This window comes from Mustela nivalis (assembly GCF_964662115.1).
Source record: "Mustela nivalis genome assembly, chromosome: 9".
Lineage (NCBI taxonomy): Eukaryota > Metazoa > Chordata > Mammalia > Carnivora > Mustelidae > Mustela > Mustela nivalis.
In genome coordinates this window covers 108,141,275-108,167,093 of record NC_139028.1, presented here as the reverse complement: position 1 = coordinate 108,167,093, position 25,819 = coordinate 108,141,275, and the positions used below count along the sequence as shown (strand labels likewise).

General features: G+C 42.3%; 1 protein-coding gene across 5 annotated transcripts in view; it reads left to right on the top strand.

The window, feature by feature from the left end:
• Positions 1-9,522, top strand: part of LPXN (leupaxin) — a 40,176-nt gene extending 30,654 nt beyond the window's left edge. For all 5 annotated transcript variants that reach the window (XM_082747766.1, XM_082747764.1, XM_082747767.1 and 2 more), the window contains 2 exons: positions 7,877-8,025; positions 8,312-9,522. In XM_082747766.1, coding sequence (XP_082603892.1) covers positions 7,877-8,025; positions 8,312-8,581 — 419 coding nt within the window. In that variant the 3' untranslated portion in view covers positions 8,582-9,522. The remainder of the gene's footprint in view (positions 1-7,876; positions 8,026-8,311) is intronic.
• The last annotated feature ends 16,297 nt before the right edge of the window (positions 9,523-25,819 follow it).

Here is a 25,819-nt window from a genome sequence, read left to right as displayed (position 1 = left end):
CCTTAGCATCCTCCCCTAGGGACCAGGCCTTCAGTGCCTGTGTCTTTCCTTTGAAATTGTTCATTATCCAGGCCATGCAGGTGCTCCCTAATTTCCCCTGTGGCTGGGAACCACCCCAGAGCGTAAACACCCCTCTCTCTCTCTGTGGCACTTTTAATTGTTAGTGTTTCTTATCTGTTCTCCAGAGATAATTGGCCCCAGAGAGAGCCTCCAGGAAAGTTACTGCTGAAACTTTCTCCGTTTATTGGATCACTAAATGCAGGGACATCACAGCAAGTTCGGCTGATTGCTTTTGATTCCTCTCCTGAGACTCACCCTAGTTGAAACAGAGGCTGTTCCTTCCCTGCTGTGTTATTCTGGAGACCAGCTACCCTGCAAGTGCCTAGATGAGGGTCATTCTCAGGTCATTTGGCCTGTCTTAGAATTTTCTCAAGTAACACCTACTTACAGGCAAGTTCAGTTTTTTGTCACTTGCTTTATGGAGCGTACATGCAAATTTGGGGACCCCACCCCTGATCTACTTGAATCAGAAGCTCTGGGGGTGGGACCCAAGTGATCTGCATATTGACTAGCTCTCTGCGGGATACACACTGAATTTGAGAACTACCAGGCCACACAAAAACAAGGAAGATGGTTGGGGGTGCTGGTTTGTTCTTCCGAAGTGGTAGGCCTTCCTGCATTCTGTTGTCTTTGATCAGACTCTAGACGTTCTTTGATAGAGTGGAAAAAGTAAAGTGAGTTCTTCTATGTCCAGGGGCTTTAACAGAACATAGGACAGCTTATAAAATTACTAGTTTCTTAGATGCATAGGCTCAGAAGTCTATTCAGTTGTCTGTTCTTCAAAGACAGCATAGTTGAACAAAGCAAGGGATATCCAAAAGTGACCAGAGAGAACAGAAAAAGTGTGGTTGCCTGATTTGGGTCCCAAACCCCAGGCTGCTCTTACTACCTTTTTGGATCTGGCTACTACTATCAAAATGGGCTCCTAGAAGTGTGTTTCCACAGTGAGCTGCTTTCCAGTCCACTTGGCTTACATGCTCTTTCAGTGCGAGTACAGGTAGAGCTCTCATATTTACAAAGCTTTTGGGCTCAGCTGATACTATCAGTCCTCACAGAGAGGTCACCACTAGGGTATATTTAAATTAAGGGTATGACTTTGAAGTTAGGCTTTGAAGTTAGGCCTAGACTTGAACATCAGGTCCCCTGTTGACTAGTTTGTTATATGTAATTTCTCTGAGCCTCCCTTTTCTCCTTTGTGAGATGGGAGCATTGCTGTGAAGAATTCAATTTCAATTTAGTACCACAGGTAGAGCCCTCATTTGGAACCGCTACAAAGCACGTGCTACGTAAATGGGATTGCTGGTGGTCATTTTCACATTAGATGGGCTCTCTTGACGGATGCTAAGGAGAGTTCCTTACAGAAGAGGGCACCTGTTTACACAGGTGTTATAGTTAGTCCTGGAGGGGCTCTAAACCACAGCATACTTCTGGAGCCTCTGATGGTCTCAGTTGTGCAGTTGTAACATTGTTGACATGTCTGCTCATTCAGTAAATATTTATTTATTTATTTATTTTTTAATTTTTTATTTTTTATAAACATATATTTTTAACCCCAGGGGTACAGGTCTGTGAATCACCAGGTTTACACACTTCACAGCACTCACCAAAGCACATACCCTCCCCAATGTCCATAATCCCACCCCCTTCTCCCAAACCCCCTCCCCCCAGCAACCCTCAGTTTGTTTTGTGAGATTAAGAGTCACTTATGGTTTGTCTCCCTCCCAATCCCATCTTGTTTCATTTATTCTTCTCCTACCCACTTAAGCCTCCATGTTGCATCACCACTTCGTCATATCAGGGAGATCATATGATAGTTGTCTTTCTCTGCTTGACTTATTTCGCTAAGCATGATGCGCTCTAGTTCCATCCATGTTGTCGCAAATGGCAAGATTTCATTTCTTTTGATGGCTGCATAGTATTCCATTGTGTATATATACCACATCTTCTTGATCCATTCATCTGTTGATGGACATCTAGGTTCTTTCCATAGTTTGGCTATTGTGGACATTGCTGCTATAAACATTCGGGTGCATGTGCCCCTTTGGATCACTACATTTGTATCTTTAGGGTAAATACCCAATAGTGCAATTGCTGGGTCATAGGGCAGTTCTATTTTCAACATTCTGAGGAACCTCCATGCTGTTTTCCAGAGTGGCTGCACCAGCTTGCATTCCCACCAACAGTGTAGGAGGGTTCCCCTTTCTCCACATCCTCGCCAGCATCTGTCATTTCCTGACTTGTTGATTTTAGCCATTCTGACTGGTGTGAGGTGATATCTCATTGTGGTTTTGATTTGTATTTCCCTGATGCCGAGTGATATGGAGCACTTTTTCATGTGTCTGTTGGCCATCTGGATGTCTTCTTTGCAGAAATGTCTGTTCATGTCCTCTGCCCATTTCTTGATTGGATTATTTGTTCTTTGGGTGTTGAGTTTGCTAAGTTCTTTATAGATTCTGGACACTAGTCCTTTATCTGATATGTCGTTTGCAAATATCTTCTCCCATTCTGTCAGTTGTCTTTTGATTTTGTTAACTGTTTCCTTTGCTGTGCAAAAGCTTTTGATCTTGATGAAATCCCAATAATTCATTTTTTCCCTTGCTTCCCTTGCCTTTTGCGTTGTTCCTAGGAAGATGTTGCTGCGGCAGAGGTCAAAGAGGTTGCTGCCTGTGTTCTCCTCAAGGATTTTGATCGATTCCTTTCGCACATTGAGGTCCTTCATCCATTTTGAGTCTATTTTTGTGTGTGGTGTAAGGAAATGGTCCAATTTCATTTTTCTGCATGTGGCTGTCCAATTTTCCCAGCACCATTTATTGAAGAGGCTGTCTTTTTTCCATTGGACATTCTTTCCTGCTTTGTCGAAGATGAGTTGACCATAGATTTGAGGGTCTATTTCTGGGCTCTCTATTCTGTTCCATTGATCTATGGGTCTGTTTTTGTGCCAGTACCATGCTGTCTTGATGATGACAGCTTTGTAATAGAGCTTGAAGTCCGGAATTGTGATGCCACCAACGTTGGCTTTCTTTTTCAATATCCCTTTGGCTATTCGAGGTCTTTTCTGGTTCCATATAAATTTTAGCATTATTTGTTCCATTTCTTTGAAAAAGATGGATGGTACTTTGATAGGAATTGCATTAAATGTGTAGATTGCTTTAGGTAGCATAGACATTTTCACAATATTTATTCTTCCAATCCAGGAGCATGGAACATTTTTCCATTTCTTTGTGTCTTCCTCAATTTCTTTCATGAGTACTTTATAGTTTTCTGAGTATAGATTCTGTGTCTCTTTGGTTAGGTTTATTCCTAGGTATCTTATGGTTTTCGATGCAATTGTAAATGGGATTGACTCCTTAATATCTCTTTCTTCTGTCTTGCTGTTGGTGTAGAGAAATGCAACTGATTTCTGTGCATTGATTTTATATCCTGACACTTTACTGAATTCCTGTATAAGTTCTAGCAGTTTTGGAGTGGAGTCTTTTGGGTTTTCCACATATAGTATCATATCATCGGCGAAGAGTGATAATTCTTTGCCGATTTGGATGCCTTTAATTTCCTTTTGTTGTCTGATTGCTGAGGCTAGGACCTCTAGTACTATGTTGAATAGCAGTGGTGATAATGGACATCCCTGCCGTGTTCCTGACCTTAGTGGAAAAGCTTTCAGTTTTTCTCCATTGAGAATGATATTTGCGGTGGGTTTTTCATAGATGGCTTTGATGATATTGAGGTATGTGCCCTCTATCCCTACACTTTGAAGAGTTTTGATCAGGAAGGGATGCTGTACTTTGTCAAATGCTTTTTCAGCATCTATTGAAAGTATCATATGGTTCTTGCTCTTTCTTTTATTGATGTGTTGTATCACATTGACTGATTTGCGGATGTTGAACCACCTTGCAGCCCTGGAATAAATCCCACTTGGTCGTGGTGAATAATCTTTTTAATGTACTGTTGAATCCTATTGGCTAGTATTTTGTTGAATATTTTCGCATCTGTGTTCATCAAGGATATCGGTCTATAGCTCTCTTTTTTGGTGGGATCGTTGTCTGGTTTTGGGATCAAGGTGATGCTGGCCTCATAAAATGAGTTTGGAAGTTTTCCTTCCATTTCTATTTTTTGGAACAGTTTCAGGAGAATAGGAATTAGTTCTTCTTTAAATGTTTGGTAGAATTCCCCCGGGAAGCCATCTGGCCCTGGGCTTTTGTTTGTTTGGAGATTTTTAATGACTGTTTCAATCTCCTTACTGGTTATGGGTCTGTTCAGGCTTTCTATTTCTTCCTGGTTCAGTTGTGGTAGTTTATATGTTTCTAGGAATGCATCCATTTCTTCCAGATTGTCAAATTTATTGCCGTAGTTTGCTCATAGTATGTTCTTATAATAGTTTGTATTTCTTTGGTGTTAGTTGTGATCTCTCCTCTTTCATTCATGATTTTATTTATTTGGGTCCTTTCTCTTTTCTTTTTGATAAGTCGGGCCAGGGGTTTATCAATTTTATTAATTCTTTCAAAGAACCAGCTCCTAGTTTCGTTGATTTGTTCTATTGTTTTTTTGGTTTCTATTTCATTGATTTCTGCTCTGATCTTTATGATTTCTCTTCTCCTGCTGGGCTTAGGGTTTCTTTCTTGTTCTTTCTCCAGCTCCTTTAGGTGTAGGGTTAGGTTGTGTACCTGAGACCTTTCTTGTTTCTTGAGAAAGGCTTGTACCGCTATATATTTTCCTCTCAGGACTGCCTTTGTTGTGTCCCACAGATTTTGAACCTCAGTAAATATTTATTGAGCAACTACTATCTGTGTGTCTAAGTACTGTTCTAGGTACAAGGGATACGGCAACAAAAGACAGAGTTTCTGCCCTCATGGTGCATATATTCTAGTTGAGAGAGACCGATAATCATCAGAACTTGCCAGCTAATTAACTCACTCTCTCTATGCTTATAATTCACTTACAACTTACCCACCATTTTAGGAGAAGGAGTGATAGGGTGCTGTTTGAGACAGGGTAGGTGGGTCTGTTGTTCTGTTGAACACGCCCCTTCATGAGGTGGAGGACCAAACTGTCTGGGAATCTTAGAGAAGTGCTTCTCAAGGCAGAGGGCACGTATTACTTAAATAGGTGCTTGAAGATGAACTATTTTATTATATTTTTCTTTTTTAAATGTAAAGATGATTAAAAAACCTTGTGGAAACCTTCACTTATAATCTATTACCCTTGTTAACAAATATAACATAAAAAAAGTTTCCCTAGTAATATTTTTCTACATTTGGTATTTATGCAAAATACCATAATTAGTTAGGTGTACCTAAAAGTCCTTTTCATCACTTAAGAATTTCCTCATGTGACTTTATAATTTTATAATAATAATTTTAATAATATCAATTATTCCATTAGGGCTTTATGTAAACAAATTATAAAAAGTATGTGCTTAAAAGCTTTATTTATAGTTCCAAATATTATAAACAACTGTGTTCATAATAGTATATTTAGATTACTTCTTGTGTGTTAGTAGCACTGCAGTGATTATCTTTAAACATAATATTTTCTTTCAATTATTTGTATGGGTTAATTCCCAGGAGAAAGATATTTATATCTTTTTTTAAAAATTCTTGATAAACATTACCAAATGATTTTCCAAAAGAATACTAACATTTAACTTTGTCACTGGGAATATATAAATACGTGAATCACTCCCATATATTTTCCGGTATTAGGTAGACTTATTTAACACTATTTTTACTACTTAGCTAAAATTAAAAATTGAACCTCCTAATTAGCAAAAATTAGAACTTTACTTTTTTCTTTTGAGTTTCATGATTTACTCATGTTGAACATATTACAGCTAAAAGTGTTTCGTCTTATTTGTCTCTTTATGAGGACAACTTATTTTATTTGTTTATTTTTAAAGATTTTATTTATTTATTTGAACAAGAGAGATCACAAGCTGGGGAAGAGGCAGAGGTAGAAGCAAACTCCCTGCTGAGCAGGGAGCCCGATGTAGAGACTTAATCCAGGACCCTGGAATCATAACCCGGATCCAAGGCCAATACTTATCCAACTGAGCCACCCAGGGGCGCCAGGATGACTTATTTTAAAGGATTTTAAAAGAGTAATCCCTTCGGTTTTTCATCCTTCTTTATCTGGGCATAGGATGTATAAGTCTTAAGACAGGGTTTTAACATGAGCCCAACTGTGAAAATATCCAGTATTAGAGTATTTAAGAGAAAGCCTTATACAATAACAAATTGATTATTTTTTTTAATTATGGAAATGGCTTCCTGCCTGGTTCACCAACTATCTGTTTTACCAAACTAATTTCCTCTAACCTCCACTCACCTGTCTACCCCTTTTTCTTGCTGGAATATTTAAAAGCAAATCAAAGAAATCTTAGGTCACCATTAAATACTTCAACATGCGTCATCTTTGATTAATCAAGGCTTTTTTTTTAAACATAACTACTTTCACACCTAGTGAAACTATTAATTCCTCATTATCATACAAAACCCACATCTAAACTTCTCAAATTTCTGAAACTACATCGTTTACTTGGTTTGTTTGAATCTGTTGGGTAGAGGCAAAACATATGCCTTGCATTTGGCCATTTTATCTCTCAAAATTTAAAAATCCTGTAATGATCCTCTCTTCCCCATTTTTTTTAAAAGATTTTATTTATTTATTTGACAGAGAGAGATCACAAGTAGGCAGAGAGGCAGGCAGAGAGAGAGAGAGAGAGGAGGAAGCAGGCTCCCAGAGAGCCTGATGCGGGACTCGATCCCAGAACCCTGAGATCATGACCTGAGCCGAAGGCAGCGGCTTAACCCACTGAGCCACCCAGGCGCCCACTAAAATACCATTAATTTGTTAAGAAACTGGAACCTATGTCTGATAACATGTTCCATATTCTTGATTTGACGGTGGCTGCTTCCTCATGATGTTTGACGTACTTGCTTTTTCAGCCCATCCACAATTTTTCTGAGATACAATCGGCAGATAGGTTTGTCCCTCGTCTTGCTTTTGCTTATGGTGCTTTCGGTCATGCACAAGTCATTCATATATATTTTTAATGGAGCAAAATTTATTGATTTTTAACTTGCTTTTGAAACTTGAGCCATGTGTACTACAGTTTTCTCATTCCCAGGTTCACGAGGAACCCACTCATTTTCGACTCAAGCCTTTGTGTGGTTTGAATCGTTACACATAGAATCTTGTATCCATTTAGAAATTATTATTTCATAGCGCTTTCTTTTTAAAGATTAAGGCCTTTTCTCCAGGTGCTGTTTTAGGTACTAGAGTTATAACATGACAAGACCAACAGTATCTAGTTTCAGAGCTAATGCTCCAGTGCAGGAAGACAGACCACAAAGATGGTTTCAGATGAGGGTAAATGCTAGAAAGATGATTTTAGAAAAGATGAAGTGACAGAGATGGGCTGATAAGAGGTGCTTCTGATAGGGTGAAATTTGAACCAATTTCTGAATGGTAAGGTAAGATTAGCCACACCAAAGCCTGGGGCAGAGCTGTGTGCAGGCCAGTGTGATACTTAGTGCAGAGATGTTGAGCAGAAATAGACCCTAACATGAAAGGCTGGGTATGAGCCAGGCCCAGCACGAATGCACCTGTCCCCCATTATCTCCTGCATTATCTCCTGTATGTATGTATGTATTTATTTATTTATTTATTATTTCTCATGTACTTCTTATAATGAGCTGTTGAGGTTGGTCTTGAACATGAGGACACAGAGTTCGGGAGAATTGAAATCATTGGCCTCTTCTCAGCCTCCAGCTTGGCGGAAGGTGTCACCCTGCACCACGAACTGTTGATTTTACCTTTTCAGGCTTTCACGAGAAGGACAAGAAGCCATATTGCAAGAAGGATTTCTTAGCCATGTTCTCACCCAAGTGTGGTGGCTGCAACCGCCCAGTGTTGGAAAACTACCTCTCAGCCATGGACACCGTCTGGCACCCGGAATGCTTTGTGTGTGGGGTCTGTACACTCACCTCTCTTTTGGACTTAGGCAAAGTCAAGGGTCTTCCTTTCTGAGGGGCAGAACAGCAACTGGAAAGAAGGTTCACAGCTTGGGGGGGAGGAATTGATGCGGTCCTGGTAAAAGAGGCTGTAGGCATTTGCTCATCTCTTTTGCAAGTGGGTGATATTCTCGCCTCCACTGGTCGGGTAGCTGGCAGGAAGTTCAAGGCTGCAAGTTTTACTTTGCTGATATTCTACTCTTGACATCTGCATTCCTTTTCTTTCCCTTCACCCTGTCCCCCAGGACTGCTTCAGCAGTTTCTCTTCCGGCTCCTTCTTTGAACTGGACGGACGTCCGTATTGTGAGCTCCATTACCATCAGCGCCGGGGAACACTCTGCCACGGGTGCGGGCAGCCCATCACCGGCCGCTGCATCAGTGCCATGGGCCACAAGTTCCATCCCGAGCACTTCGTCTGTGCCTTCTGCCTGACACAGCTGTCAAAGGGCATCTTCAGGGAGCAGGATGACAAGACCTATTGTCAGCCCTGCTTCACGAAACTCTTCCCACTGTAATCCCAGCTGAACCCACAGTCTCCGTAGATCCTCTACAAAATTTAAACCATGAGAGGAAGGAGTATACTTTGTTGTTACTGCTCTTCAGCTCAGTGGGCATCTAGGGAAAGTAAAGGTGATGAACTTCTAGTTGTTACGTGCCTAGGCTTGTAGTCTTAGTTTTTACATTTCTAGTCTTATTTTTTTTCCTTAATCAAGTATCTGGATTTAGATCTAGGTCCTCCTTCTAGAACCTCTGCAGCTGCGTCTTCCACATGTGCACATTCATTCCACCACCAGTTTTCTCAGATTTCTCCCATTTTCACTCCTGCCTTGGCCCTCGTCACTGGGCCTTTTCACGCCTCCCTCATTCCGCCTTGACTCACTTTCTCATGACCAATGCATTATCCTCACCTCAGGAGTCCTGAGGCCCCTCTGAAGCCCTCTGCGTCTCTCTTCAGTGTACTTCTTCTCTATTTCAAGAGGAAGTAGATTTTAACTGGACTACGTCGAGTACTGACATCATTGATAAATAAAACCGCTTTTAGTTCTAACATCTTACTGTTGTGTTTGAAGATAAACTGCTTCCTGTGTTATATATTCAATACTCTGTGCCATTAAATCCTTATCCTATCTCTTGTTTACTTCCATACAACAGGCACTTTCTCTTAACCAAAAGAAATTGAATGGAGGGACTCCTGTTTACTAACTTTTCTCTTAGTTTGGGCTCATAACATTCATCTTATTTTATTTTTTGCACTGACATGATTGAATCATCTTAAAATGTGGCAAAGCCCCTTAAAATTGTTTTCATCACTTTGTTTACCCAAAGTGAAAAATCAGATCTCTGCTAGACACTTGAAAATTCATATTTGTATGCATTTCTACAAACTCATTAAATTGTGTATATTAAATAAGTCATTTTTGTATACCAATTATATCTCAATAAAGCTGTTTTTTTTTTTAAACACACATCTTTCTCAACTTCATAATTATCTCAAAAAGACAAACAAGTGGCTGTTTCATCTCTAGTGAAAGTTGCTATAAAGGATCATCTGATAATTTCCAGTGTGGCTTAGGAAATCTAAGCCCCAAGAAAATCCCCATTTAATTATTTGTTCCTCTGCAACACATCATAAGTATATTTGTAGAAAAGCTTGTTAGTTATTGATGAGTCTGCCTTTCTCATGTCCTATCTCAAGTAAGCTTCAGAAGGAATCCTGGTTCCTCAAAAGAGGTATCGATAAGATCTGTACTATGCCTTCCTTACCATGGTCTTAAAATAGTTGTGCGATTATTTATTAAAAAAAAAAAAAACAGAGTTTAAGGTACTGAGGAAAATCCTTTACCAGAGTTATTTAAAAAAATAGGACCAATTTAATGTCTTTAGACTCGTATGGGAACAGGCTCCTTAGAGAATGATACTTGTTAAACTTGGTCACATCTTTCTTCTCCATGGGGTCATATCATAAGGGGGTTATGAGAATTAGAAGGAAGTAACAGCAGAAACTTCAACATATCCAAGCTACGTGGGAGTTTCACACACGGAGCCATCGGGCCTCTTGCCCTCTTCGGTTGAGACCAGACCAAGCAGAGTATTCGTTCTTCCAAACATCCTCCTAACAGTAGCTGCGCTCTGGAATGTCACGTGCAGGTGCCGACAAGACCGTGTTCACGGCTGCTTTGGCGCTTTGGCAACGTATGCTCGAGGTTTTAACCCTTAAGGAAGAATGTTCAGGTGCTAACATTTTTCTTTCTTAAGGATTGGCTATTTCGAGATATTGGTAGAATCTATATATTTAAGAAGTCAGAGAAAAGGCAGTGCTGACCAGGTACAACTAAGAAGTGACTTTTTCGCCTTACGATGAATGTAAGTGGTATTATTTGCTCAAGAAGAGATGCTGCATTCAGGGCGTTTTAGCAGCTAGGAAACCATTCACAAGAAGTTTTCCTTGGGAAACAAAAACAAACAAAAAAACAAAAAAGTTTGTTACACAAACTGGTCGTCTACCTGTTCACTCTTGGTTCCGAGTAACTTCTAGCTTTGAAAAAGGAATGGGGCTTTTCTACCAGCGAGCACTAGATATCTGTACCTATATCTATATCCACATATATGGGTTTCTCAAAGAGAAACTTCTCAATTCATGTGGCCAGTTATTCTTTGGGATAAGGATAGAGTCCTTCAAGGTGAAGGACAACAATTATTTTTCCTTACAAGTTGCAGCAGTACTTCTGTGGTGGTCGACTGGCTACCCTCCGCATGCCATCTCTCTCATGACCAGTAGAGGGAGGAAGAGCCCTTTTCTCCAGCTTTGCAAGCGCAGGTCCCGAGATTTATCCTCTCTCGAAAGTAGCTTAGGTCATTACTCACCATTAGTTTTTACTGAGAGATTGGATTATGCAGCTTGGCTTAAGACACACCAGACCATTCCTAGAGTTATGGGCAGGGTTAAGTTCCTGAAAACACAAGGGCTGTGTGGAGGAGGTGTGAATACTTTAAAAATCTGGGTACAGGTGGGGAGGCGGTAAAGACTCTCAAATTTGCAGGACTATATATTCAAAAGCAAAAACCTTAAAGCATTTCTGAGTTTCAAAGTAATACAGAAGGTAAGCAATCAGATATTTCTAGGGCCCCGAGGGAACCTGTCAGAACTTAACAGAAGTCCGAAACAGGAGAGCCAGGAATGGTGGGATGAAGACTGGGGGGCAGAAGCCCAGGCCTTCTCTGGCACCCTCGAGACACAGCATCAGGAAGCATCAAAAGCAGCCTCAGTCTTGGAATCGAAAGAGGGAGCTCTTCTGGCTGAAATAAAGATGAGAAGGAGGGACAACTTTCTTTCGGGGCAGTCGTCTTGGGCATGAGCAGGTGTCTACTAAGGGCAGTGGTGGCAGCCACTCATACACGGCGCTGAGAAAAGGGACCACCTACCCCCTACATACTGTGGAGGCTGTGTTACCAGGCAGAACTCACCATCAGGGCAGCACATGAGAACCAAGAGCTCAAAGGAGAAGTGGAAATCTACTGGGATCCAGAGAGAAATCTCAGATAAGAGCTAGGGCTTGAGTTGTGCTTGTTACAAATTTATAACTTTGCCAGGAGGCAGCAATGTCTCAAATTTATTCTGTAAGAAAGGAGACACTTTATGTAAGAGCTCTCTCCTTCTTAGATATGGTAAACACATGGTACCTAAATTAATTTTCTGTGGGAAGATATGTCCTAACTGCATTTAGGTTCACAGATCATGGATTCTGGACAATTGAATAGACCTACTGGCATCCTGCTGAGCGATTCTTCTTACCTCCTATTTTGAATATCACCACATCTCACCAAATACTGTATCTTACTAGCAGGAACATTTTGGCCTGGGATAACTACTGTAATTCCACTGAGACAATATTTCAGGTCACAGGTACGGATGGAGCAACTTCTATAGCTCAGCGTGAGCAGACCAGGAAATCAAAGAGGACTTCACTTCCTTTGAACCCAACTTAAAGTATGTCAACTCAAGTTAATTAAACCTAAGTTATGTCCTGTGACTGGACAAAATCGAGGATGTGAAATTGAATGGGAGTACCACAGGCTCCCATCTTCGGCCTAGGTGGTTGGGTGGGGTTGTCCATCCCTTAGCTTCTGGGATGGACACACATCTCAGGCCTGACCAGTAAGTGTGCTTTGTTCTTCTGGACCAAGGTGATTAGATCAAGAGTAGACATGTGACCCAAACAAACAAATCTAACTAGATTTCTCCCAGGACCTTTGCTGGGTTTATTGGGAAAGAGCTATTCTCAATTGGTTGAGATTCCAGCAGTGACCATAATAAAATCCTATTGCTGCTGACATATATCTCTTTAGTGACATATAGGGAGTCTACCTGAGAGAAGCCAACATTGAGGAAAGAATTGCTGAGTCATGAAGATGTCATATCTTGGGGCACCTATGTAGCTCAGTTGGTTGAGTGTTGGGCTCCAGATTTGGGCTCAGGTCACAATCTCAGGATTGTAAAGTCAAGCCCCAAGTCAGACTCCATGCTCAGTGGGGAGCCTGCTTGGGATTCTCTCTCTCCCCTTCCCTCCCTGCCCCTGTTCTCTCTCTCAAATAAATAGTAAATCTTAAAAAAGGAAAAGGTCATGTCTTCTTTTTCTTGAGCCACTCAATCCTACCATATCAACCCCTTAGCCACAGACTAGGAAGTTATGTGAGCAAATAAGTCCTCTTTTTTGCTTAAACTGATTTGAGTTGGAATACTGTGACCAAAGAACTGTGTAATCAGGTTAGACATATTCTCTCCTTTATAGACATAGAGTCTTGTGAAAGAATGGATCAATGAATGAAGAAACCCAACAGTGGTAGGGTATGTACATTGCATGTCACCGTGCAAAACTACTAGACAAGCATCGCATCTTCTCAATGCTTTTTACATGAGAGCACAAGGAAACACTTCGTATTTTAAGTCTGAGGCACCCTGTGGATAGCTGTATATGGAAAATACAAACTACTTGTTCCTGTCCAAGTGGCTAGTAAAGCTGAGTAATGCGTATCAGCATCTCCAAGGGGAAGGAGGGAGAAGAGGGTGCTGTCATTCTCTATGCAAAAATGTGTTGGAAATGATGTTAAATATGCTGCTTTATCTACTGCTCATCCATAGAAAACTACCATAGCTTTAATGTTATTGTAAGGCTGTGTATTTATCAGGAAAAGAGTTTTAGAAAAATCTTGATATTTTACTTGCAAACAAAAAAGGAAAAAAAGAAAATTCAGAAAATTTTAAGAGAATTGGATTTACCTTTATCTTGAAACTTGGTACTTGACAAAAATTGGGTTTACAAGAGTTTGAGGAAGAGAAAAAAGACATTTATAGTGATTCTGAGAGGAGATCTTAGGACACTTTTCAGTGCTTCGGAGGTTGAGGGTGACGATTTTCATTATGTTCAATGACACTTGGAAAACATGACTTTCCCTCTCCAAGTGCTCTTGCCTTTTCAGACATGAGTCAAAGAAATATTGGAGGCTCACAAGTAAAGTGGGGAGCTTAGAAGGAGAGACATTTTCCTAAAATAATCTGAAAAATTTGAACGGCAGGGAAAGTGGGAGGGAAGAAAATGATAGGATATGTAAGGGAACTTGTGAGTTAGGCAAGGTGAAATTTCCAGAGCTTTCAGCAAAGGAAGAAACATGGCTAAGATAAAGGTGACATATAACACACTCTCTGTGAGGTGGAGAAAGGCAGGGGGTGTGGGGGGAGTGGGTTGTCTGTCACTCACTTCATCTATACAAACTGCCAGGGGAAGCTATTACTTATTCTGGAGTGTCTCTGAGTTTGGGTTTTCTAGAAGTGGACCCTGAGGGTAGGATTTGTGTGTAATAGTCTACTGAGGTGGGGTGGGGGATCTCTGGATATATAGGTAGGAGAGAGGGGAAAATGAGACAGCAAGAAGAAGCAGCCCAGGTCAGTGTGCACTGATGAACAGGCTACTGCTGTGTGCAAGAAGATGGAGCTCAGGATGCTTGAGGCTCTCTGGAATTTATTGTAGGACCCATGGGATGTCAACCAGGGCTACTACCCCACCTCTGCATCCTCTAGCCTGCCCCACTTTGTAAGCCAGACATGTTTCTGTGGCCAAAGAAAGCCCCTCCTCTAAGTCACAGGTGTTTGAAACCTTTCCAAGAACATCAGTGTGCACCAAGCAGCCAGTGCCAACTGATATGGGGTGGGGGGCTGGGGTGGGGGTAGGGGACTCACAGCGTCTGTTGGGGAAGTTACGAAGGGGTCAGCATATGAGCAAATACTCATCAGATAGTTTCCCAATCACTGATAATCATAATACTTTAAAACAATACTTTTGTTTACAAAGCTTTAAAATGCTCCCAGCTCTGTCAAGCTTAATGAATTTCATCTAGTGTAGCAAATGGTAGAGAGGATTGAGGAGAGGGGGCAAGAATTATGATTTCCAATTTACCTATGGAGAAGATGATCAATTATGCAAATAGGCCAAAATCACTCAATTTTAGTGATAACACTAGAACCGGGCCAAAGTGTGCCTCATCTTTGCCTAGGACACTGGCTCTTAGGCTGAGGCTCTGCATCAAAGCTGGTCTCAGAAACATGGCCTGGGCAGTATATTTTCAGGAGACAAGTGAGGGCACCAGGGCAGGAAAGTGAGCCACTGCTGCCACTTTTTGGTTATAGTATCAAGAAGAGTAGCTTTGGCATCAGACAAATCAAAGTTCCAATGTTGAGTCTTCCACTTAGCAATGTGCGTTAACCTTGGTTAAGCCACTTATCTTCTCCAAATCTGTTTCATAATAGGCTAAATGTGAGGAATAATTCCTCCCACGTGGGTTTGCTGTGAGGATTAACCAAGATAACCAAGTGGAAAAAGGGGCTTTGTAAACCACCCCAAACCATACATAAAAGGCATCGACAAAAGAGTCCAAGAGCTACGTGAAGTCACCATCACTTCCATCTCTGGCATTGCCATGGAGACTGAAACCATGGCAGGCTTTTCGTTGTTTCTGTATGATTTTAGAAATCTTTTTTAAGGCTCAGGATGAAAGCTGATAGAATTGAAAGTGCTGGGAGATTAGAAGAGCTTGAATTTGAGCCCATAATCTTCCTTTGCAGCAACATATTGACAAAGCAACGCTCACAAGTGAGTGATTTCCATGGTGCAGGAAATCCATCCCGTCAGCGACTTGCCACAGACAGAAAACAGTGAACCTGGGTTAAGGAAACAGAGCCACGGGGAGGAAGTTTGGGAACCTACCAGTGTTATGATTTTCACCGCCTGTCAGTGGCTTAATCATAATTCAAGGGAAATACCCAGGAAAATCCTTATCATCATTACTTGTATCAGTCTCCTGGGGCTACCGTGACAAAACACCAGACGAGGTGGCTTAAACAATAGAAATGTGTTTTCTCACAGTTCTGGATGTGGAAAGCCCAAGATCAAGGGGTTAGTAGGTTTGGTTTCTCCCAAGGACACTTTCTCGCTGTGTCCTCACATGGCCTTTTTGCTTTGTGCTTCCCTAGTATCCCTTCCACTTCTTGTAAGGACACCAATGTTATTGGCTCAGCTCTCCACCCTCTGACTTCATTTAACCTTAGTGACCTCTTTAAAGACACCTTCTCCAAACATGGACACATTGGGGATTACGACTTTAACACAGGAATTTTGTGGGGACATAACTCAGCCCAAAACATGACTTCGAAGAACACAGTGGCAAAGATACAATTCTACATGCTTTCTGATGACCAGATAGGTGGTGTCACTCTGTTAACTAATCCTAAACTCACCAATGGGCAAATTTTGTTCTTTTTTTTTTTTTTTTTTTTAAGAGACACTTTATTCTATCCACAGGTGATAAAATCCCAGAGCCACCCACAGGCAGGTGAATACAGACCTGCTAAATATTTAATACTATCAAGCTTCTGTGACTAGAACGTGGTTTTGAGGCCGGTGATCACAGGTCTGTCTCGATAAGGGCAGGATCTTGCCTAGCGTGAAATGCCACCATTTCTGTGTTCACTTCCAGAAGCTTCCGTTCACTCAATGAACACAATTTTTTCACTCTGCTTCTTTTTAGGTTGCATGCAAATCTGTTCAGATTTTCATTGCTTCATCCACTACTTATTCCTTTAACAGATGCAGTTCCCGTCTTATTTTCTCACTTTCTGCTCTGAGGGATGAAAATTCATTCTTCTCCAAAAGAACTGCTCCCTTTTCCCCATGAGCACCCTGAGAGGTTGTTTGCCAAAGAGTGATCTTGGCTGCATCTTGGTGACCAATCTTTGAAATGATATTCCTGTTGGCCTCTGTGGTCTCGACCAACGTACATACAGGATATAATGATTTCTGCTTGTTGTGTGGTAATCCCGTTTTCTTTGAGTTAACACAAGAAGTCATGGTTCGCTGAGGATGACCTTGGGATGTGGGTCTTGCCTTCGGGTGTGGGTTTCCATCCAGCTCTGCTGCTCACTCATTCTGTTACCTCCTGTGGCATCGCTTGGGTTTTGACCATTTGTTCAATCATTCCGTGAACATGAACATCTCTTTTGAGATGTTTTATGGAAAGGAAAGTCGCGTTAGAGAAGAAGCTGTGAGGGTAACCAGAGTGGAGAAGTGTTTTCTGGATGTTTGTGGGCTGAGAGGATGAGGATTGTGGCCATGGGGAAGCTGGAGCTTAAGGTGAAGATTATGATGGTTGTGAAGACTTAGGATGAAAATTTGATTAAATCAGGTTCTGAAGGAGACAGATGAGGTGGAGGCAAGAGCCCAGATGAGAGCATTATCCTTAGGAATGAAGACAGTCCATCTTCTATGTGCTTAGATATGTAAATGCATTGTGATACAGAGACTGGAGGTTGGTTTCCTTTTCAAAGATGGGAAATATATTTCACGACACCGATTTAAACTTTTTTTTTTTTCACTAACAAGAAAGCCTTCAAGGTTTACAAACTTACAAAGAGATAATTTTCCATTTTTATCCTTCCCCCCCTTTTAAAGTAGGGTCCATGCCTAACGTGGGGCTTGAACTTGTGACCCTGAGATCAAGAGTCTCATTCTTTACCTACTGAGCCGCCAGGTGCCCCTTTCTATTTTTTTTTTTAAGATTTTATTTATTTATTTTGCAGACAAAGATCACAAGTAGGCAGAGAGAGGCAGGCAGAGAGAGGAGGAAGCAGGCTCCTTGCGGAGCAGAGAGCCCTAGGCGGGGCTCAATCCCAGGACCCCGGCATCATGACAGGAGCCTAAAGCAGAGGCTTTAATCCACTGAGCCACCTAGGTGCCCCGCCCCTTTCTATTTTTATTCCTAATGAGAATCACACAGTCCTTTTAAAAAACTACCATGTTTGGTGAGTTAAGGACAAATACATTTTTCATAAGTGAACTCCTCAAGTGACATTTCTGTGTCTAGATCTCTTATCCAACTTACTAAACAGAGAATCCAGTGGGATTTACATAATTCAGTAGGCTCACACTGTCTACAGGCACTATTCTAGGTTCCAGAAGGTAGCCTAAGAAGCGTAAGACAGACTCTCTCTTCTCAGGGAGCTTACAGTCTAGAAAATGTTGGTCGCACATTCAGTCCTAATATGAACTTGTCCACACAGGATAATTTCTTCTCTAACGAAAAGGTTGTGAAAGACACAGAGACGTGGGATGGGAGAAGTGAAAGCAGAAAACTTCCTTGACTTACAGTAGGATTATGTCTGGATAAACCCAGCTTAAGTTGAAAATATAGTAAATGTATGAAAGACAGCTAACCTACCAAAGATCACCGCTTCACCTAGCCTCCCTTACCTGTGCTCAGACACTGACTTTAGCCCCAAGTGGAGCAAAATTATCTTACACAAAGCCTACCTTATAATAAGTGTTGCCAGTCTGGTGTAATATGTTCAATTCTATACTGAGAGTGGAAGACGGGATGGTTGTGTGGGTAGAGAATAACCCTTCTGTGTGCGTGTATTGGTGGTTGACACTTGTGATGGCAGGGCTGACTGGGAGCTGAGACTTTCTGCCCCAGCCCCACATCCTGAGAGAGGATTGTAGTGCATATCACTGGCCCCGGGAAAAGATAATTATTTCAAATTCGAAGTACACCTTCAACTGAACATGTATCACTTTCATACTGTCATAGAGTAAAAAAAAAAATTATAAATTGAGCCATCATAAGTTGGGGACTGTCTGACTTCTGGGTAAGGAAACACAAGGAGACAGAAGATGTACAGAACTGAATATTATAAGGCACTTTGGGTAAGTGCTATAAATAGAAGGCCACATAGATTTTCCATAATGGCAGAGAAAAACTTCATGGTGGAGATGGCTTTAATTTGAACCTATAAGTGAAAGAGATAAAACTGAGCATCCCAACCAGAGGGAAAAGCACGAAGTAAGGCAAAGGGGGAAATGTGCTGGTGTGGGAGGTGGAGAAAGGAAATTGTCTATTGAGGATCACCTTTGGGCCACATGCTGTGGTAGCCGATTTGGGGTTTGTGAGGAAAAAAGGTAGAATACACAGTGGTTATGAATCAAGCTGGAAAGGTTGGCTGGGTCTAGTTTGCTTTGAATATCAGGTGGCAGAGGCTGTCCATTATCTTTTTGGTAGCAGGTGAGCCATCATGGTTTTTGAACATGGTGGATTGAAGAGAGTGGGAAGCAGCAGGGGGGGTGGCGGGGGCGGGGGTGGGGGGAGGGGCTGGCCATGCTCGAGCTGAGGTTCCAAGCTTCCCATCCACGCTCCGTTGTCCCACTGGGTTTTAGTTATAAAGCACAGATTCGGAAGATGAAATTACCAGTAATTTGAAGATGGGAACTGTATCTTCCCAAACCCCAAGAATGGGACCCTTCCTAGCACAGGGCCCTGCATGACTGCACTGGATGTGTGTCTGTGAAGTGGGCTCTGGAGCGACCTTTAAGAATATTGTTTCAGGGGGTGCCTGGGTGGGTCAGTGGGTTAAAGCCTCTGCCTTCGGCTCAGGTCATGATCCCAGGGTCCTGGGATTGAGCCCCGCATCAGGCTCTCTGCTCAGCAGGGAGCCTGCTTCCCTTCCTCTCTCTCTCTCTGCCTGCCTCTCTATCTACTTGTGATCTCTCTCTCTCCGTTAAATAAATAAATAAATAAATAAATAAATAATCTAAAAAAAAATATTGTTTCAGGGCACCTGGGTGGCTCAGTGGGTTAAGCTTCTGCCTTCAGCTCAGGTCATGATCTCAGGGTCCTGGGATGGAGCCCTGCATCGGGCTCTGCTTGGTGGGGAGCCTGCTTCCCTCCTCTCTCTCTGCCTGTCTCTCTGCCTACTTGTGCTCTCTCTGTGTGTGTCAAATAAATAAGTAAATAAATAAAATCTTAAAAAAAAAAAAGAATATCGTTTCAGTGGAAGGGGTGCGTTAGTGGAGGCTACAGTGGGAGGAGGACGGAATGGAAGATGAGGTAGACCACCCTTGCTAATTTTGATGGTAGAGACCCTGGGATAGCCCTGGGTATGTTAGGGTGGGAGAAAGCCTTTTGAGAGTTCTGGGGGAAGTGATGGATGACTTGGGCATGTTTGTGGACCAATAAGATAGAAGCGAGTATGGGAGGGCATAGAGAATGGGCATTAACGGCTATAGTGAGATCTCACAAAAGGAAGTGGAGGCAGGATCAACAGTATGTGAGTGGCGGGAACCACCTGAAAAGAGAGGAATGAAGCTTTAAGCTAGAAAGGCAGAAGGAGACAGGATGGATTCAAGGTGTGGCCAAGGAGAACCTAATATCAGAGGGCCCTCAGTAAAGGAGGGGGAAATGTCATCCTCGGAAAACGGTGGTACTTGAGTGGGGCTCAGGAACGTCTGTGGAGTCAATGGATGCACACGAGCCCTGGGTTTACGTGATGCTGCTAATCAGCAGCTCGGGCTTTAGGCAAATCACTTCACCTCTGCGAGTCTGTTTACTCCTGGAGAAAATTAGATGTTTCCAAAATAACACACATTTATACGGTGCTTAGTATTCTGAGTACTTTGCATCCATTAACTTAATTAATTCTCACAACAACCCTGTAATGAGAAAGCGACGAATGGAGAGGCTAACTGACTATGTGCGCTCCAGGCATTAGTGGGGAGCGCTAAATCGAACCCACGCGGCAGTGTCTTGTGTACCATGCACCCAGTGATCTCTGTGTTCGTCAGAGGTGCTGACATATGCTGTGTCCATGAAATTAACTTTTTAGCCAGACTAGTAGCTTCTTTTTTCTAACTTAATGAAGACCAGTTCTCCTCCTTCCCATCCGGCACCGGTAGGGTTGGCTCAGCACACAGAAGGCATGAAACGGTCGCGAGGTGGCAGCATTAACTCAAAGATGGATAGAGAGACACCGTGGTCTGGGCTTGAACTAGCCCCCAACTCAGAATCGGCCCCTTTCTTGCCCTTCGTTTTTCTGAATCTCTAGGGTATAACTACTTGGATGTGAAGTCACTATTTAGTCTTGTGAGGAAACCAACTGTTGAAGGAGCCAGAGAAGTCAAAGCCGAAGTATTCCCTGGACCTCAAGGGTCTTCCAGAGGAAAAATGAAGAAGGCACGTCCAGTGCTGTGAGAAGCTGATGAGATCACGTATCTGAGGTAAGCGGCACATTCTAGGTCTCTCAATCACCCCTACCCAGGACCATTCCACTTCACCATGTTAATAGTCTTCATTTTCAGCAATGTAATTTTTAAAAATATTAAACACCGATAAAAGAGAGTATTAAATTATTTTATAGAGCCAGGTGTTTGGGCTAGATTGCCCCAGTTGTTAGTTCTGGTCCTAGAGGTGAAGTTTTCTCCGTTTTCCTCCTCCCCACTTCTGTCTTCTCTTCCATTTCTTCTCCTTCCTTTTGTCTTCCTCTCCCTCCTCTTCCTCCTCCTCTTCGCTCTTCCCTTCCTCCCCCTTCTTCCTTGTCCTCCTTTCTCTCCACCCCCTCTTCCCCATCTTTCCCTTCCTCCCCCTCTTCCTCCTTGTCCTCCCTTTCTCCCTCTTGTCCCCACTGCTGGGCTCCATCTCCTCCTCCTCCTTGCTCTTCTTCTTTCTTTTCCATCTCTTCCTCTTCCTCTCTCTATTTTCCCCTTGGTTGCTGCATTGATCAAATAATATAATAAGGAGGACATCTAGTCTTCAGAGTTGGATGTGTGGCTCAGGAGATTAGAGCTACACAATTCCAAGAGTGGTGCAAAAACTCCTTGGTCTAATTTGACTTAACTTGCCACCTGTTTGGCCCTTTTCTTTCTTTCTTTCTTTCTTTCTTTCTTTCTTTCTTTCTTTCTTTTTTCTTTTTTCTTTCTTTTTTTCTTTCTCTTTCTTTCTTTCTTTCTTCCTCTCATTTCTTTCTATTAATAAAAAATATTTTTTAATTGTTCTAGCAGGAAATTTTTCCATGAAAGTATTTTCATGGAAAAAAAAAGAAAAGTAAATAAGCTTTGCAGATGTAGCCAACTTTACTGGAACAGGCCTTTGTGAGACGCTATGAGAAATAGGACCTTTTCCCAGATTCTGAGAACATGCCGGCTCTTCCATACTGACCCCCCCACAGGAGCCATACAGCAGAGTGTAAAAGCACAGAGACTCTGAGTCCAACAGACTTCAGCATGTTCTCACTGGAACTGTAGGACCCTCCAGGTTTGTCTGCTATATTCTGGTTCAAAAACCAGTCATTTCTCCAAGGAGCCCAGGTTCCTTTTCTTAGAAAACATGATTGGAAAACAAGACCTGGACACCAGGCCGAAGTTTTCATATCTGTAAAACTGGAAAGGAAATGCATTTCTTATAGACGTGTGTGAACTTTCAGTGAAAAACATACGTATGTAAAACGGCCTGAATCATAGGAAGCACCAATTATCTGAAAATCCAGGAGGTGCTGTAATAGAATCGTTCACTTCCTACAAGCTGCATGTGAAAGCTCTTGAAAACCAAATTGATTGGTTGTGGGGGGGGATTCCTGAAAGAAAGCTCCTCGGAACTCGTACTTCGATCCGAGCTGAGTTTAGGTAAAGTCGGGGATTCTGATGTTTACCATCTCTAGTTGGCATTTAAAAAGTTCTCCGCATTTAGTCTTAGAGATGGAGCCAAATCCCAGTACCCACAAGAAATCTGCAGGCTGAAGCAGGGACAGTTAGACCTTCCAGCTCCTTTGAGGACATTTTTGGTGGAACTTGAGATCAATAGTTTTCACCTGTGCTTGAAGAACTGGGGCTCCCCCTGGACCTGAAGCTTCTTCCATATTATGCCAATGTTTCATTCCCCCAGGAAAGTGGTGTTTTGATTGCTTGTTTGCAAGACACTAAGCCCTGGGTTGGGACTGAAGCCTTGGGGAACACCCCTCCAAAGGATCCCGAATCTGCCTGGCTGCCAGCTCCTGCTTGGCCCCCGCCCCCTCCCAGTTTGGGATGACTCACTTGGGCTCTGAAAGAAACTAAAACCAGCCCAACTGCCTTTACACTTTTACCATGTAGCCTGAGGAAATCTTTTACTATTTGAAATCTGAGGTTCTCAGAGACGAAACAGCTCTGCTTTTCCATTTCAGATTCAAAAAGTCTGGTACTTGCAGGCAGTTAGTTCTGAAGTGAGATCTCGTAATTCCCCAGGAACCAGGTATGTTTTCCCTGACCTTTTCTAAAGCAGCATTCTTCACACTGGGAGTGAAAATAATGGGTTTGTTTAGGAGAAAAGGGCTCAGAAGTAGGTATAAAAAAATGACTCAATTCTATTTTCTTATCCTCCTCTGCCACAGCTTATAAAAAATGGAGCCGAGTGAGCCTCCCATAGGTAATTTTGGCTCACCTTGTCTTAAACAGGAACTGACTTAGTCATTGCCAGATAGAATACGGATACCAATTGGTGTTAATAAAACCCAGAAGCCATGTTTGTATGACTGACCAACAGTTTAACAAAAAAAGAATTAATTGGTTTGTGTTGAGGAACCACCATGGACCACAGAGTGACTGGATTTTTCCATATTTGATCTTACTGAATCCTTCATTGATAGAGGGAACATGACTTGCCTACGGTTGCCAAGACAGTAAAACAATAAAACCATTATTCTTTTCTTTTTTTAAAATTTATTTATTTGTTTGACAGAGAGGGAGACAGTGAGAGAGACAATACAAGCAGGGAGAGTGGGAGAGGGATAAGCAGGCTTCCCGCTGAGCAGGAATGGCCGAGCAGGGAGCCTGATGTGGTACTTGAATCCTAGGACCCTGGGATCATGAACTTAGCCGAAGGCTAAGTGACTGACCCACCAGGTGCCCCTAAAACTATTATTCCAACTCAATTGTTGAGCTTCTAGTCCATTCATTCATTCAACAAATATATGAGTGTACCATGTGCCTGGCACCAGTCTAGACAGTGAATAATGTACACCAAATAATGTACACGTTTGTACACTGATGTACAAAATGGGAACAGACCTTTTCTCTTTCTTCATGAAATCCAGTCCAGTCCCTTTCCATTGAGAACCTTCTTTGGAACTTCCCAAATGGGATGTCATGGTCAGGGGTAGGTCTTCAAACCCCTCTAGAAACAACTGTGATGAAACTTTTATTTCCAGACTCTCTATCTTGGTGATTTAAGCTTCTGAAATTCCTTAAGTCTTAATGTTTTTCAGTTTTCAACACATTTTCTTATTTCTTAAATAAAGCAGTCTATCCCATAGTATCTTCAAATATTTAAAAATGTCATTATTCTTTCAAGGCTCCTTCTGATATCTACTTTAGACCTTTTCAGGACTTGAGAAAAAGAAATACCGTGGCAGGAACACCACGGGGTTTGGATTCAGGCCTTGAAACCCTGCAGCGATGGCATTGGGCAAAAGAAACCTTCAGATTTCTCTTTGCTGCTCTGATCCAGACACATTCATCCACAGTGACTGTGATGCATAATGGAAAGGGTTGTCCGTCTTGAGAACATAGAAAATGCCTCGAATATTAATTGCTAACATAGGAAGTTGGCCATCCAGGACAGCTCAGTAGAGGGAGTGTGTGACAACTCTAGCTTAATTGAATATAATTGAAGGGTCAGTTCTACCCAAGGAAATTGATCAAGCAAACGTTTTTGAGAAGGTGTTTTGGAATAGAATTCAGGATCCATGCTTCAGCTGCCTTTCATTCTTGGACTTTTCTCAGGTTGTTTATCCTCTCTTGGGTTGGGGAAGAGGTCAGTTTATGAGATATGAGGGTGACCTTCTTGTTAGTCAGAGGATCCCAGTGCTTAATAAGTGGTTGTCCCTTCCTGGTCTCCCCCCACCAAAGATCAGCAACATTTAGCTGGTGCTCCATACCTTGAACTAGCCACTTGATCTCCCCAAGTCTTAGTTTCTTAGTGTATATATTTATACATAGATACAGGCATTTATGTGTGTGTGTGTGTGTGTGTACGTGCACTGTAAGATGTATAGTATATGTGACTGATGGAATTGTGGTTAAATGTAGAACTGATCAATAGAGTTTATGAATTCTAGAAGAGTGGTTCTCAAGTGAGGACATTATTGCTCCTCCCCCCCACCCCCAGGTAACATTCGAGACAGTTGGGAGTGTTTGGAGACATTGTTGGTTGTCACAACCAGTGGGCAGAGGTCAGAGATACTGCTCCCCCCGCAACCTCCTCCTACCAGCAGCTAAAGAACTGTTCAGTCCATAAGGTCAATAGTGCCCAGGTTGAGAAATCCTGCTCTGGGGCATTGCATAAATACTGCAATTAAGTAATTATGTGATCAAGGGGACATCACATACCTCAGGTTTTAATACATAAGATCACGAAATCGCCTAACACAGATGACAGGATACTGTAACTGCAAAATTACATGGAACAAGCACATGACAAAAGTCAAGAGGAAAAAAAAATCAAAGAACTGGATCAATGTAATGGAAAGAGCACCAGTTTGAAAAGTTAGCTGGTACATTATAGGATGGGAATCTATCAACAAGCAAAAGAGGCTGAAAAAGATACAATTATAAGATTTATCCTGAGGGGGGCGCCTGGGTGGCTCAGTGGTTTGGGCTGCTGCCTTTGGCTCGGGTCATGATCTCTGGGTCCTGGGATCGAGCCCCGCATCGGGCTCCCTGCTCCGCAGGAAGCCTGCTTCCCTCTCTCTCTCTCTCTGCCTGCCTCTCTGCCTACTTGTGATCTCCGTCTTTCAAATAAATAAATAAAATTAAAAAAAAAAAAAAAGATTTATCCTGAGGAAAAGCAAAGGAAGGAGGAGTCCTGTGCAGGGGTATTCAATGGAACGTTGTTTGTAAAGGGGAAACACTGGAAAGTGAGGAGTGGAAGAGGGATGCTGGTTTGTGTCTAGTAGGGTTTCACTGGCTGGCTGAGCCCGTTCTTGTGACACCAGCACAGCACTAGTGCATGAAACCCTCGCCCAGCAGGGCAGGCTTGGCGGTCTCCTTGTTTGATGCTGTAAGAAAGGCTCCTCGTGGTGAGCATAGGATATTGTACAGAATTGTTGAATTACTATGGTGTACACCTAAAACTGGTGTATTAACTATACCCCCCCCCCCCCACTGATGACTGCAGCTGCTTTCTAAGTAAGCCAAGGTCAAGCACAGTTGAGACATTTCCCCCTTCTCATCCCTGTTTCTCCCTTCTTCTCCTTCCTCTGCACTTTCTCTGTCTCCCTTGTCTGAGCCCTTCCTCTGCTCTATTTCCAGGAACAGGAAAAGAGCATAATGGCCTCAGGCTGAGGGAAAATAAAAAACAGCGAGAGAGACAGTGCATTCGAACGCGGACACCAGCCCTTCTCCAGGTCT